Below are 16,373 nucleotides of genomic sequence, written 5' to 3'. Positions count from 1 at the left end.
ATTTATTATGATTATGAATTAAAGCAAAGTAATCTTATACCCTAAGGTGAATTTATTGTGGAAAGCAAAATTTTAGAAGTGAAAAATAGGTAATTACATAGACACATACTATGAAGATTACTCAAGTTTTAATCCAATGCTTCAGTCTTCACTAAAAGTGGCTTTGGAATCTCCAAGACTATATTAGTAGAGTGTATATTCTGTCAGCTTTACCAAAGTGAAAAGGCTTCAAGCACAGATCCAGGGAGGAGGAATATGTTTACTGTTCAAGGACCGAGAAATCTGAATTCCAGGAGGTTCATCATTAGGTTGATCATGGGAAAATTTTCCAACCATAATAAATCTCAAAGATAATTTATTAGGCCATGGAGGGATTAAAATATGCCTTTGTGTAGGGAATCACCAACCACCAAACCAACAGAATAAAATCACATCTCAGCATTGTATGTATGGGCATGTGTGTGTATCTATCTATACATACATATCTAGATATACACACATTTTTGTACAGATGTATATGTATGGGTTTGTGTATATCTACACAGATATATACAATATATGCTGTATACCTATATATATGTATTATACACAATCCATACTATGTAGGTATATACACACATACACATATACACACATGTGTATGTGCATATACCTAAATCTATGATTTCAGAAACTCGCAATAAGAAAGTTCCCTTTATTCAGGTAGACCTGCCACTGTTCTGCAACCTATCATCTTAAAGAGCTGCCGAGGGACGCTGAGAATTGGCTTGCCCAGGGTCACACAGATGTTGTTGTCAGAAGTAGTGAATGAACCTAAGTCTTCCTCACTCCAAGCTGGCAGTCTATCCACTAGGTTAGATTTCCCCTTAAATATGCATTAGTAGACATACAAGCATGCACAAAGACAGACTAAAAATGTAGACAGCTATGACAGACAGAAGGCTTGGTTTAGGTAGATTACAATGATTCAGCACAGCAGCAAGACACAGTAGATAGAGCACAGACCTTACTACCCATATGACCCTGGGCACAAACTCCTTGTGCCTCAGTCTCCCCATCTGTAAAAGATGTGGTCTGACTTGATGGTCTCTAAGGTCACTTTTAACTTTAAGGGGAGGATCCAGTGAGGTCACAAGCATGTTTTACACTCTTGCCTGAAGTTATTTTGCATGTAGGAAATTCCAAACATCATCCTCACTGAGGCTCCTTGGGTTCTGTCTCCATCTGATGACTTAGAAGATGCCCAATTAACAATAAGATGAAACATGCAACATGGTAAGGGCTGGCTGGGATCATCTCAGTAAATAGCTTCTCTGGCGATTCCCCAAGTCCAACTTGGTTTTGCTTTTCCTTTTACAGACAGCATTGATGTTGGAAGCTTGAAGTCTATGATTTTTTATATTTGATTTCCAAAGATGGAGAGAATGTGCAGTCATCGATGCTGCTGCCTCATTTTGAAAGTTTTAATTGCAAGGGGGGTGCCCATGATCTTGAAAGCCTCCAGATTTTTCCATGTTCTGGTTACCCCTAATGACTCCTCTGGAACAGAGGACTTGATGCGGCTTTGTGTTAAGGAGGGCAACTTGTAACTGGAGATTTAGAGAAGTTGGGAACCCCATTCTTGAAGAGTTAGCAATTACAATTTCAGTCTGAGTCAAACCACCTGAGGAGCTGATCTATCACATATCCTCCTGGAAAGTACTGTGGATATAGCTTCCAAGGACTGTATTTTCTGTGTTAAAGTCTAGGTTACATATGGATAAAACCCTAGACCTGGGGTCAGGGAGACCTGAATTTACATTTGAATTCAGATGCTTTACTACTTGTGTGGGCAAAATTTACCCTGGGCAAATCAATGAACCTCTTTCTGCCTCAGTTTCCTATAAAACATGTAAAATAACAGCACCCACCTCGCAAGACTGTTGTGAGGATTGCTAATAAATATTTGCAAAATATTTTACAAACCTTAAAGTGTTACAGAAATGCTACTACTATGACTACTACTATTACTACTGCTACTAGCAGTCATAGTAACAATAAAAGAAAGGAGATGTCAGTCTTTCTTGTAGTTCAGGAAGCTGATAGGAAGGCACGAGAAGGATATTAGTTTCACTAGGGGAACAGCAAAGAACAGATGTACCCAGAAATCAGACATTAGTACCCTAATAGTATGGCACCATATAGTGACAAGCCATCAAAACAGTGAGAGATTATGTACTGGAATAGGCAGAAATATGTCAGCAGAGCTGCTATTGCTCCTATCTCAGAATTACCTCATATTTACTGGATACATAATTCCATGTTGTTTTCTCCATAGACTGTAAACTACTTGAGGGAAGGGACAGTTTTATTTTTGTCTTTGTATCTTCAGTGCCTAGCACATAAGAGGTACTTAATAAATACTGAACGACTGACTAGCAAAATCAATATAAATTGATTGACTTCATGGCCAAGTTAATAGATATGAGATGACTGACCAACTTAATAAACAAGTTGACATAAGTATGACAAAGTTATTTATAGAGTTGCATAGCCCCAGAAACACTAGTCATGCTGCAAACATAACATGATGAATGTAATATCTCGTCTGAAAAAGCCAAGCAGAAGAGAAGGGATGATTTATATGAACTGATGCAAAGAGAAGAAGCAGAAAAAAAACATATATAATGATTACCAGAACGTAAAAGGAAAGAACACTAACAAAATAAAGAAAAGTGAATGCTATGTAATTATAATGATCAACTTTGGTCCTGAAGTAGAGATGAGACTGTACTTCCCTACCTTCTTTATTGTGTTACTGTATTAGATGGCACAGTGGATTGAGTGCCAGGATGAGACAGGAACACTCATCTTTCTGAGTTCAAATCCAGCCTTGGACATTTACCAGCTGTGTGACCCTGGGCAAGTCATTTAACCCTTTTTGCCTTAGTTTCCTGATCTGTAACATAAGCTAGAGAAGGAAATGGCAAACCACTCCAAATTTCTTTACCAAGAAAACCCAAAATGGGTTCACAAAGAATCATACAAAACTGAAAAATGATTGAACAACAAGAACAAAAACTATGGGTGTAGAATACTGCATGTTGTTGGATTCCTTTGATGTAGTGATTAAATTTGTTGAACTTATTTTCTCTTCAATTAAAAAAATATTTTGTTATAAGCAACATCTCTAGGTTGGGGAAGGTAGACATATCAGGAAACGAAAATGATAGAAAAGTGATATTCATTTTTAAAAAAGAAAAAAAAATGCTACTTGGCCCACTTCCCCCCCCTCCCCATGAAACTAAGTATCTTGCTCTGAGTATGTTCAACAATCCCTAAATGGACCACACCAGTTAGTTCAGTGCCTCAGAATTGTATATGCATTTTATAAATATTTGCCATTGGTCATACAATGGAGCTAGTCCATGGTATCCATAAAATTCTCGCTCAAGTCTTTAAAGTGATAATATAATAATGAGTGATTTCAAGTATTTTCTAAAAACAAAGAGTTGGATACTCTTATAGACTATGCTGCGATTTTTTTTTTAAACATCTCTAATGCCCAGTGCATGTTCTAAGGTATTTGTAAGGCATCTTACTCCTGGGTTATTACTAAGAAGATGTTCAGATCTTACTATATTTTCACATTATATTTTTACTTCTATTTATAAGTTCCATGTACAGGCTACACTGAGAGACAGCTGGCCATGTGCTTCCCTAAGATTATAGTGCTAAAACTGGTGAAATCATTAAGTCTAAATCATCTGAGCCCATATCAAGGAGCAATGCCTATCTGGTTTAAAAATGAAGAGGCTGTTTCCCTTTATTTGGTCCAGTTTGCTCCATTGCAATTTCCTATCTCTTTTAAAAGGGTGGGGAAATGAATTTAGTATTCCACCAGTTCAGTTTGGAAGTTAAGCTACAGAGAATTTTAAACTCCAAATAGTAGCTAGAAAACTTGGCATTCAGGTTGCACTTATGAGGTTTTTATTGTTATTGTTGTTCAGCAGTCGGTGTGGCTTTTTTCATAAATATGACCATGATGTGTGTACACGTTCACACATACACACTTATACACACACACACATACACACACACACACACTATTCTGTTCCAAGACTTTTACAGCAGCATTTAACAGAATTGTAAAGAAACTGGAAGCAACCTAAAAGTTCAAGAGAAATGATTAAATAAGGTGTGATACAAGAAGAAAACATGTAAATGGATGGAAAACAACAAGAAAACAGCTGAAAGTACAAGCTGTAAAACAGCAATGCCAAAGCTCTGCCCCCAAGAAGAGCAGCGTCTCTCTACCTTCTCTGCAGAGCAGGAGAGCTACGGGTATAAATGTTGTTTACTGCTAAGCATTGCCCAACTCAATTGTTTCTGTTTATTCCTCTTTTATAGGGTGGCTCTTTCTGAAAGGGGGCAAATGAGGATATACTGGGAAACGAAGGAGATGTGAAAATAAGCAACAGCAGAACAAAATGGTTTGAAACTACAATGTAATTCGATGCTTTTTTGCTCCCAACTGTGCCCTACCCCACTTATTTTTAAAATTCAAGAGCTTAAGAGAAAGATCATTCTCCTTAAGTCACTGATATGGCCCCAAGGACCACGGAGCTCCCAAAAGCCTCCCAAAGTTTCTGCACCATACTCGGGAAAGCCTCGGGCTAGCCCACGCCATCGTCATCAACTCTTAAATGAAAATGCACAACAAGGCAAGGAGCCCATGGAGAATCCCTGGCAGCCCTTACATTTTTCATCTTAAAGTAGTCAACCTAGGAGCTTCAAGGCCAGGTGAAGAGAAGTGAAAACATTTTAAAGGTCTTCAGTTTTAGCAAAGGGAGGACAAAGCAAAAAATGACACTCATAATATGTCAGTGGCCGGAGAACACTGGAAAGCTTAGCACTGTTTTTCTTAGCAGGCTGGCCCTCTTTCTGATGGACGACATTGTCTGTTCCCAGAGGCAAATCCAGTTAATTGAGTCCATGACTCTGGGTTTCAGATATAAACTCACAACCAGGAGCGACTTATTTCATGCATACGATGCTGCCCCAGGTGAGACAAGTGAATTTCTATTCCCTTATTGTGGCCTATTCAAGTAGGTTGAAACTCTAACACATTCACCTGTTGCTTTTGGTTGTTAAAACTTAAAAAGGGAGGGCACAGGTTAGCTTTTTCCCCCAAAGAAAAGAAGTAAAGGAAGAAACAGAAGGAAAAAAATCAAACTAAGGGCTTAGAGGATTAGCAGATTCTGAGCGGAAGCAGAGCCTGCTAATGTTTCACCTCAGTCTCTCAGAATTCTCTGCTCCCTCAAGGCCAGGAGCCACCTCCAACACTCCACCCAGCTATTAGCACTCTCAGAAAACAAATTCTTTCATATTTGTTTACATTTTGTACTGACTTATCTGTTTATGTGTCTTCTTCCAGGAAAATGTAAGCTTCTTGAGGGCAAGGGCTGATTTCTGCATTCTCAGAAGGAATCTGGCACATAGTAGGTGCTTCATCAATGCTTGCTAAATTGAATCAAATTAAAACCTGCTAATTGGATCACTTACAAATTCATGACATATAAATGACCATTTACTCTCTCATTTTCATTTTCTCTCTCTAATGGCTGTCTCCTTTCAGTCAATCTCAGTGGGTCTCTTCTAAGAAAAAAAAACCCAAATTTTTTTAAAATCACGGGTGTTCACTTGACCCTAGTACCTCTTGAAACTCGTATTTTCATACCTTTCACTGACAAACTTTCAGAAAGAGTGGTTTGTACTTGCTGCCCCAATTTCTTCAAGACTCATTCCTTGAACCCTGTACAATATGAATTCCATTCCCACCACTCTACTGTAACTGTCCTCCTAATTGCTAAATTTAATGCCTTTTTAAAAAAATCTTTTATCTTCTATGGCCTTTCTGTAACATCTGCCCTACCTTCTCCTTAGTGGATACCTTCTCAGTTTCTATGACAATGCTTTCTCCTAGTTCTCTTCCTGCCTGTTGGGACTGACTTGCCCGTTTGCACACCTTGTCCTAGAACTGAGGTCTGCTAGCTCTCAGTCCAGTGTGATTCCCTTATTTTCCATTGGATCAAATGAACCATGAGAAACATTTTGTAAACCTTAAAGTACCAATTAAATGCTAGCTAGTATTATTATTTTTTAACCTGCTCCTGAGTGGCTGAAAGCAAGACGAAGTCACATAAGATTTATGTGTTATTTCCTGTTAGGAAAGAACCTTGAAGGAAAACTCTATAAATGCTATGAAGACATTTGCAAAATAAAAAAGGGGGGGGCACACAGGGTATGACAGCATTTCATAGCTTCCTAGGTAGAATTCCACATAAGGGATGGAAGATGTTTTGGCTTATGATAGAAAGGCAGGAATACAATCAAAGAAAGTGGAAGTTATGTCTGGGACAAACTCTTTCCTCACGTGAGTTCAGCGAAGATGTGATCATTGCGGCCCCACACTGGCATTCCTTCATCTACTATTTCCATCAATTTTTTGTAACACCAACAGCTATAATGTATTAAGACAACGCTCTGTAGGGACGTTTGCTTGTTTCCTTCCACTGACTACAACCTGGCTCAGAGGCCTCATGCTGGTTATCTGGGAAACAGGTAGAAAAGACTATGGTTGTATTACTGCAGCTTCTTAAGTCCCATGCCCAGTGCATGGGAAATAACAAGAAGTTACCAATATAGCATGAAATACTTAATGAATAAAGACCAGGTTCACTGAAAGGCCTGTAAAAGGTGACATGTTTAGCAGAATTTGTTTTCATCTTGTGTCACTATTTCATTTCCTCTTTGGTAGCTTGTCTGCAATACATTTAATTCCATTTTTTCCAGTGGATCTGTGGGTTCAGACTGATTGCTTGACAATGACAAAGGAAATCACATCCTCAAGTGTGTTGTACCCTTTTCTCTAGAGGAGCATCAAACAGTTGAAGGAACCCTGAAACTGAAACTACTTGGGTGGCTCTCAATTATGGGCTTGCAGAGAGCATATCCTACACTCCCTCCATGACTGGCAACTTAATGATAAACTGTCTTTTACAGTTTTCTATTTCTTGTGCTGTCTTGTTTCCCAGACAACACTGTAAGATTTTTTTCCCTTATCTCCCCCACTGTGTCCATTACAGTACACAATCAATAACTGTTGTTCAGTAACTGTTTGTTGAAAGACATCTTGATTATTCGCCATTTGGGCTTTCTTCTTTTATCCTTTCTTTTTTTTTTTTTTACTCCCTAGTTTGATACCAGTGGGACAGCTAGAAGGCACAGTAGATAAAGCGCCAGGCCTGGAGTTGGGAAGATTCATCCTCCTGAATTCAAATCTGGCCTCAGACACTTACTAGTTATATGACCTTGGGCAAGTCACTTAACCCTCTTTGCCTCAGTTTCCTCATCTGTACAATGAGCTGGAGAAGGAAATGGCAAACCACTCCAGTATCTCTGCCAAGAAACTCCAAATGCAGTCGTGAAGAAATGGACATGACTGAAAAATGACTAACAAAACAAGTTGATACCAGCACACTTCAAGTCATTTTCATTTCCCTCTATGAGTATAACCAATGGAAATAGGAATTACAGTAGGTTCTTGATTACTCACTTTGTAAATTAAACATGACCAAATATTAATCCAAGGTTAGTTTTCCCTTGGTAGCCAGATGTCAAGAGGCTAATTCCTCCTCCCTTAAATTAATATGAGTTTGTGACTTATTAATAGAGGGAAATACTGGTGAGGAAACTTTACTGTTGCAGATCACAACCACTGGGAAACTGACAGAATCTATCAGAACTCAGGTCTTCTGGTGTCTAAGGCTGGCTCTCTTTCCACTATACCATACTGTTTCTTGTCTGTTTTTAAAGGGAACAACTTATTTTTGCTCGCCTAAATGAAGCGGAAAAGGGCTTTCAAAGTCCTTCACTGCCTGGTCCCGCTCATACCCTTCTGGTCTTCTCATACTTTACCTCCCCCCATGTACTGTGTGACCCAGTGAGACTGGCCTCCTCACTGTTCCTCGAATGAGAAACTCCATCTCCACGCTGTGAGCATTTTCACTGGCGACGCAAATTCTCTCCCTCCATGTCTGCCTCTTGGCTTTCCCAGCTTCCTTCAAGTGCCAGGTAAAAATCCATCTTCTATAAAGAGCCCTTACTCATTTCCCCTTAATGTTAGTGTATTCTCTCTGATAATGCTCTCCGATTTATCCTAGATAAGTCTTGTTTGTATAGAGTTATTTTCAGGTTATTTTCAACATTATACTTTGAACTCCTTGGAAATAAAGACTGTCTTTTGCTTTGTATCCCCAGGCCTTAGCACAGTGACTGGCACATAGTATCCGTTTAATAAACACTTACTTTCCTGACTAACAGGAAAGTGCAACTGCTACAAATATACATATAATCAAACCACATCACACCTACTGCATCTTAAGACCAAAGAGAGGACTAGTGGTTTGACTAACTTCCAGTTTTCCTTTATTATTACAAATAATAATAATGATAAATTAAATAAATGAATAATAAAAAATTGTACCTTACTTTTATATAGTGACTATGTCCCTAAAAAATTAAATACATCCTGAATATCTGTAAATATATATTTTCTCACTGATTTACATGGAGATATCAAAGATGTTGAATCATCACTGGGGTCTTCCTTTCCAGTTAACCATAAATCTAAATTATTCTAGCTCTCTGCCTCTCTTGTTAAGAAAGACCAATCTGTAAACCAACAGTTAACATCCCTAGAAGAGATGGTATTGGAAAGGGCTCCTCCAGTGAATCTTTTGTGAAATAGAATCCTTTAGCCATGCAAGTCATTTCCTTTAATTTCTCTCTTCTTTAAACTGGACTTTCTTATGTCATTTTTCTTGGTTACATGATATTATTAGCCTAAATAAAACATAACTAGGAAGGAAAATGACTCTTCTGGTGAAGGCAAGTTATAGGAAATATTCAAGACCCAAACAAAAATAATGATTGAATTTTTCACATACTCCTTTCCCTTCCTTAGTGTGAATAACCGAGAGCTATCTGGGTATTTGGCATCTGGGGTAATTGACAACTGAAGCTATTTAAGTAGCAATGATGATTTAATGTTTTGGGGGGGAATGTTTCTGTTTTTATGTACAGTCAATAGGGCTCTATCTTTTCCTCATCCTGAGCATAATAAAACTTAGCCACCTCCTTCCCAAAGCACTTAAAAAGTTACCTCCATGCTAGACCACTAGGAAGAAGGCAGTGATGGTAGGGTGACTTATGACCAAGGACACCAAGAATAATGCTTAGACTTAGTAAAAGCACCCTGGGAGATTTAATGCCCATGCTGAGAGAAAAATCTGCTTATCACAGACCAGGGCTGTCTTTGATGTGTTATCAAGCTGCTCTACTGCTCCAAAAATCAGCATTTTTCAAAATGCATTCAGGGCAGTATTCCAGAGGGCAGAGTTGAAGACAACATAACAACTTCATGTAAAATGCTCAGATTTGACTGGGCCTAAAGTATTCACCATTTACTTCCATCCCTCTTCCCCCCAAATTAATGGACAACATATGCCGGAGAGTAAACTTTCTGATAACCTTGTACAAAAACCCAAAGTATTTCTAAGAATAAAAGTCATTCTCCAGTAGAAAGATAAATGGCCAGAGGTAATGAACAGGTGTTTTTTTTTCTCATAAAGAAAAGCAAGCTATCAATGACTGTATGAAAGAAAGCTTCAAATCATTAATAGTAAGAGAAATAAAAATTTTTTAAAAGGTAAAGTTTTCATCTCATACCCACCAGATGGGAAAGATGACAGAAGATGAAAATGATAAATGTTGGAAGACCTAGGTGAAGACAAATACCACTGGTGCAGCTGGGTAATGGTTCAACAATTCTGGAAAACAACTTAGAATTACACTAAAACGTCACTAACATGGGCATTACACTGTGATCCAGCAACACCACTACTAGGCATATATCTCCAAAGTGTTCAAAGAGAATAGGAAGGTCTCAAACATATTATACAAACACACACACACACACACACACACACACACACACACATTTTTTTTCTAGTAGCAAAACTGGAACAAAAATAGACACCCATCAATGGAGGAATGGCTGAATAAATTGTGGTATAAGCATGAAATAAAATATTACTGTACTATATTAAATGCAAATATTAAGAATTCAGAGAAACTTGAGAAGGGCTCTTTGAACTGATGCACATCAATGTACCATATCCAGGGAAACAACATAACCACAATAACATAATGAAAGCAACATTCAATCCTTCAGAAAAGGAAGAAGGACATCGAAGAAAGCTTTTAAAATGCACAGAAAAGAACAGAAGGAAGATGAGTAGGAAATACAGATAGGACAGCTCTAATAATAATGTTGAATTTGTTGTGGGGAGGAAGAAGCAAGTTGTATGTGTGACAAATGATTTCACAGCTACTTGTGAATATTCTTTTTTTTTTGCTTTGCTTTGTTATACGGTAATGCTTTGGCATTATGCAAATTCTCAGATTCCCTCTATTTGATAATAATGATTCAGCCATGCAACATTTCGCTAACTCTAAAATTAACACCACCTGGTAACCATAGACGAATCTCCAGCCATTGCCGAAAATGACGACTCTCATTTTCTATTCTACAAGCAGAGCATTAACACGAATATGATTTGGGGGCTCTCAGTTGAGTTAGCTCCTTCATCATGGTTGCTCTACAAGCTGTCTACTTTAATTAATGTAATCCAATACCTTCGAATGGCCACAGTGAGAGCTTCTGGTGAGCTAGCACAAGGACAAATGACCTCCTGTCGTAAGCCTTTACTTTGGAAGACATTGAGAAATGCATCACAAGAAGAAATAGACCCTGCAGTGGAAAATTCAGAGAAAGGAAAAATAATCAGACCACTGAAATAATATGATTTATATATTAAAATATGTCATGATATAGGATTTAAGATGGTGAGACTGAGGTACAAAAGGAATTAGGCAAGGAAAAAATGCCTCTTCTCATAACATCGTACTATGTATTTGGCAGTAAGAAATAATACCTTTTCAAAATTCAACAATAAAAGGAACCATGACTCATGAATTGAAAAGTAGACTGTTTCCATCTATATTCTCAGCATATTTTTACTGCTCAATGTAATATATTTTCATTTTTTTTTGTCAAGGAATTGGTCTAGTAATTTTAATAAGCACATTATAAAGGAGGATCAGATCTTAACCAAGACCTCCTCAAAATTAAATGGAGAAAATATTCCTTAAAATGTTTATGTTTTATTATATGAGTTTTATTTACTTATAAAGCATCCAATTGTACTTATAATTTAGTTTTCCTTTGGGATGTTTGAGGCCATCCCATATGTAACCCTTTGACTCTCCATCTACATACCTCTAAATCTCTCAATGCCTTCTCCTCCCTTCTCCTCCTTTCCTCCAACATGAGAGGAAAAGATTGCCCTTCTTTTTTGCTGAAGCTCATGCCTCTCTCTTTACCCAAAGTTCCATTCTCTTCTGCCTCCTCCATGATCCTGCCCCAACAATCCTGCTCTCTCATGAATCTTCATTTTCTCCCTGCCAGTTAGCTCTTTTTAACCTGGTCTAAAAAGTTTCTACATTCTCCTCTACGTTTCAAACAAACCAATCACAAACCCTTTCTTTGACTCTAAAATTCGACCTAGGCTTCTCTCCTTTTCTTAAATGACCAGCTTCTGGAAAGAACAGGAATTTCTACTCAGTCTCCACTTCACCATCAACCATTCATACTTGCAGTGTGATTTCTGCATCCACCAATCCAGAAAGAGTTCCTTACGAGGTCACTAATGATCTCATCACTAAAACCAAATGCTTTGTTTTGTTTTGGGTTTTCTCCCTGACATGATTCTCCTCCTGTCCTCCTAGCAGCACTGCACATGGTTGTTCACTCCCTTCTTCCTTATATCATCTCCATCCTTGGACAACATGACAGTCTTATGGTTTTCCTCCCATTTTTCTGACCCTCCTCTGGCTTTTTTTCTGGTTTATCAGACTCCCCCTTCCTTTATACATGTTCTCCAAGGTGTTGTCCTTAGCCATCTTCTCTCTATATATTGTCTCCCTGGGTACAATGGCTTACATTTTTGCTTCTATGCAGATGATTTCTAGATCCACCTCTCTACTTTTAATCTCTCTCCAGAGCTCCAATTCTACATTTTCATCTCCTTGCTAGATATCCCAGGGACATCTCAAAGTAATGTGTCTGAATTTCCCCATTAAACTTTCACTTCTCTTTTTTTGCTAGTGTTGATTTTGTTGACCAGCATCACCTCGTCGGCCAAAATCATAACCAGGAAGTTATCTTTGTCTCTTTCTTCTCTCCCTGCTTTACTCCAGTTAGTTGCCAAATCCTGTAACTTGTACCTGAGAAATATCACATCTTACATTTATGCCCTTTTTCCTGCTGCCCCCATGATCATCCTAATTCAAGTATTTATCTTATCATTTAGACTAGCTTGATCATTTCTAAGCGGTCTTGTGGTCTACTCTCTAGTCAAACTTTCATACGGCTACCTAAATAATCTTAATATATTCTTTTGATTATATCACTCCTCTACTCAAAATCCTGAAAAACTCTCCACTGCTTATCTATTTAATACAAAAGCTTCCAAGTTTGGCATTCAAACTCTCCATAATCTGCCTTCATCCTCTTGCTCCAGACTTTTTTTTCCCCACCATTTAAATTCACATACTCTCCATTTCTTATTCTCCACACATTTCCCTATTTCTGTGTAGCCCCTTTTTATCTCTTTGCCTTCTTTGTTCAGAATGAGCTCATTGTCCACAATGGACTCTTAATCTCTACCATCTCCATCTTCTGAAGCCCTTCCCTCTTCAAGGCACAACTAAGACACTATCATCTCTAATACTTAGCTCCATAATTGAAAGTGATCTTTCCTCCCTCAAATTTCTAACAGCAGATTGCTTAGATCTTTTTCTTACCCTCTTCAGTCTCCTTTTGTGAGATCATTCGCAATTAATAATGTACATGCCCAGTGCCTCATTCCATTTGAGTCTTGAAAGCATTTGTATCTTGTGTTAAAGTAAAAGCACAACACTTTGTTTTAATTTTTATGTGTTGTTTCCAAAGTTAAAAAAAATGGTTTATTATAGTTTATGTTATAAGGACTAAGTCTACTGCAGGATTTGCTCAAGAAAAATTCAAATAATTTGCATCCCAAGAATCCTTGCAATCAAATTGTCTGGTTAGTATTTGAAACTTAACAAGCTAAGGACTAAAACTACAAATCAACACTGAGAGTGGCCCAGATAACAGAATGTGAAGATCTCTACTGGAGGTTTTGTTCCTGAGGGAAGAATTTGGAGGACATTACTTACAAGGGTTTGCTCCATCAGCAACTATCAGCATACGGAGAGACGAGAGGTTGATATCTCTTTGATCACGATGTGCAACTAGTGCCCAATGCATGTCTCTGGATTTGACACAAGCCACTTTGGCTGAAAAAAAAAAACAAATATTAATGAAAAAGTAGGAAGAAGGATCAGGATACCTGTTCTAGAGATAGATAGGCAGGGAATGGGGCATTATGATTAACTGTGGAATAGTAATTATTGACTGCACAGAAATTCTTTCATAATCAAACTGACATCTCCTGGTAACATTTCTGCCTGAACTGAAGGTCTCCCATCCTTACCTTTGTATTGGCAGACCTTCTGTATCCAGGAAAGGGGGTTCACTTTCATTAAGGAATATGGGATACTGATCACATGCATCATATTCATGACACTCTGGAATAAAAATGAAACAAGTTCACATGGGAATGCAAGCACACTGTCTTCAAAACATTAACAACTAGAGAAGATCCCACAATATTGGAGTGCTAAAAATGCCAGGACTTTGTGGGAAGAACAATTTAAGCACCTGGTGAGAAATTTACTTTGTAGTTGTTCCTAACTACTAGCTAGAAGGAACCTTAGAGGTCAATTAATTCAATCCCTTTAATTTATAGATGAGGATGTTGGGTTCCCCAAAGTGCTGATGAAAATCTCATTTAGGCTTTCACTGATGCAGCCTGTTGGAATCTGTACCAATCTTCAAAACAAGGGCTTGAACAAGGTCAACAACATAGTTAGTAAGAACCTGGGTCCTTTGACTCCAAATTCTGTGCTCTTAGACTCTGCTATGCTCAAGAGAGCCACAAGGTTTCCCCAGAAGAAACATCTTGATTCCTCTAGAGGCCCTCAGATCTGTGAACATCTTTTTGTTAATCCTTTTAGACACTCTTGGGTCTGAAAAAGAATGCCAAAAGGTAATCTGGTCTTCTTTTATGCCTCAGGTCTCATTCAGGTTCCTCTTGATGGTATTTAAGCCCCATTCTTTTTACCTCTTTTAGCAGAGGAGGCCATCATCCTTTATATAATATAGCCTTTCACTTGAAGCTTGATCTTTCCTACCTTTATCTAATGAGCTCTATTTCTCAACCCTCTAAGCATTCTGGAATTATGCCTTTAATTAAATATAACCCTAAGAAATGGAGGAGGAGGAGGATATTTGCTTTAATCATCCAGATAATTCTTTAGTTCTCCAATCAGTTTTGTCAGTGGATGTGCAGTCTTACATATAGTGTGAGCAAGGAGAGGAGAAAACAGAGGTAAGGAGGGGCAGGGAGGGAGAACAAGAGAGAGAGAGACAGAGAGACAGAGAGAGACAGAGACAGATAGAGACAGAGATAGACAGAGACAGACAGAGAGATTGAGAGAGAGAGAGAGAGAGAGAGAGAGAGAGAGAGAGAGAGAGAGAGAGAGATTGAGAGAGAGACAGAAAATTTTCCTTATGGCAAATTGCAGTCAACTGTCTATGGCTATAATTCACAAGAGTTGGTGTCCAGCTTCACAGAGAAGGGGTATTTTCTCATTGGGAGTTCTCTATACTAATAAAATGACATATCAAGTCTAAAAAAATAAATGAAGACTAAAGGGACAAACTTGTTTTTAAATAGAGTACTTAACTGTTTACTACATAGAAGACTCTCTTACCTACACCAATGGAACTAGACAACAGATGTGAATAGTATGAAATAGTATATAATTCACGCAAAATTTGTGTTTTGCTATGATGTTATTTTCTTCTTTTTATTTGAATACGCATGAGCCATACTGGGAACATTCATAGCTCTTAAAATAATAAAGCTGTATTGTGACCATATTATGGAAAACCAACTTAGGAAAAACATAACATGTATAGAGGCTATCCAAAAAGTCTTAGTGTAGTTTTAAGCTTATTTTGGAATACCCTATATATATCGAATACACACACATATACATACACACATACATATAAGTGTAGATATATAAATATACATGCATGTTTGTGTATATATGTGTGTGTGTGTGTATGAATGAAGACATATGTATATATCTATGTTTAGCTATATCTATCCATATATATTTATTTATATACACATAGTGCTTACAATGTGCAAGGGACTGATAACCAACAGGAAAGATGTCCTATTTCAGTATTCAGCTCCTCAGCTTTCTAACCGAACCCTTTTTTGTTCCCCATGCTGAGAATGAACTTCCCCTTTCAAAGAGAGTACCAGCCTAAGGAAGACTATCTTTCCCTCTGCCAAAGGAAAGGTAATTCAGAAGGGATTTCAAACTTCCTTTCCTTTCAGTTTCTGCTAGGCTACAGGCTGTCATTCAGTGTGATAATCAACAGAGGCAGTAATAGACTTCAGCCAAGGAGATAAAATGTCACAAAGAAATTAAAACCAAGATTTTCCCCAAATAAATCACAATGTAGACCACAATAACAACATAATCATATGATCCTAGCCAAGTCACTTGCCCTTCAGGACCTCAGTTTCCTCAAATGTCAAATTAAGAACCTTACAGTTCCAATATTTCCTGATTCATTTATTTATATGGCATTTTAAAGTTCACAAGATCATAGGACCAATGATAGAGTCAGAAAGGTCTTAGAAGTCATTGAATACAACCACCTTATTTTTACAGATGAGGAAACTGAGGCTGATAGTGGGTAAGTGACTTGTCTAGGGTCACAGTTAATTAAGTGTCTGAGGCAATATTTGAATTTGGGTCTTCCTGAATCCAAGCCTAGAATATTCTCTACTGTGCCACCTAACAGCCTTATTACAAAGGTTTTTACCTATTATCTCAATGGATCCTCATAACAACCCTGGGAGATAGAGAGTATGTTCATTTCCTCATGTATAAAATGGGGATAAGAAAGATCAGAAAAGATGACCAGTCCAAGGGCCCATAGCAAATCACCTATATATGGGGTGTCCCAAATATAATAGGGTATCCCTAAGACTTTCGGGACACTCTGTATAATGAAGAATTGAAAGCAACGTTCATGT

The 16,373-nt window shown here is 37.9% G+C and overlaps 1 protein-coding gene across 3 annotated transcripts in view; it reads right to left on the bottom strand.

The window, feature by feature from the left end:
- The window catches only part of DIP2C (disco interacting protein 2 homolog C), a 586,558-nt gene that overhangs the window by 141,005 nt on the left and 429,180 nt on the right, over positions 1-16,373 (bottom strand). For all 3 annotated transcript variants that reach the window (XM_069086554.1, XM_069086552.1, XM_069086553.1), the window contains 3 exons: positions 13,683-13,776; positions 13,366-13,485; positions 10,741-10,855 (listed from right to left, as the gene is read on the bottom strand). In XM_069086554.1, the coding sequence (XP_068942655.1) occupies positions 10,741-10,855; positions 13,366-13,485; positions 13,683-13,776 (329 nt within the window). The remainder of the gene's footprint in view (positions 1-10,740; positions 10,856-13,365; positions 13,486-13,682; positions 13,777-16,373) is intronic.

Source organism: Petaurus breviceps, unplaced genomic scaffold (assembly GCF_028583685.1).
Source record: "Petaurus breviceps papuanus isolate PSGF00001 unplaced genomic scaffold, PetGlider_PUasm1.0 178, whole genome shotgun sequence".
Lineage (NCBI taxonomy): Eukaryota > Metazoa > Chordata > Mammalia > Diprotodontia > Petauridae > Petaurus > Petaurus breviceps.
This window is presented reverse-complemented; position numbering and strand designations above follow the sequence as displayed.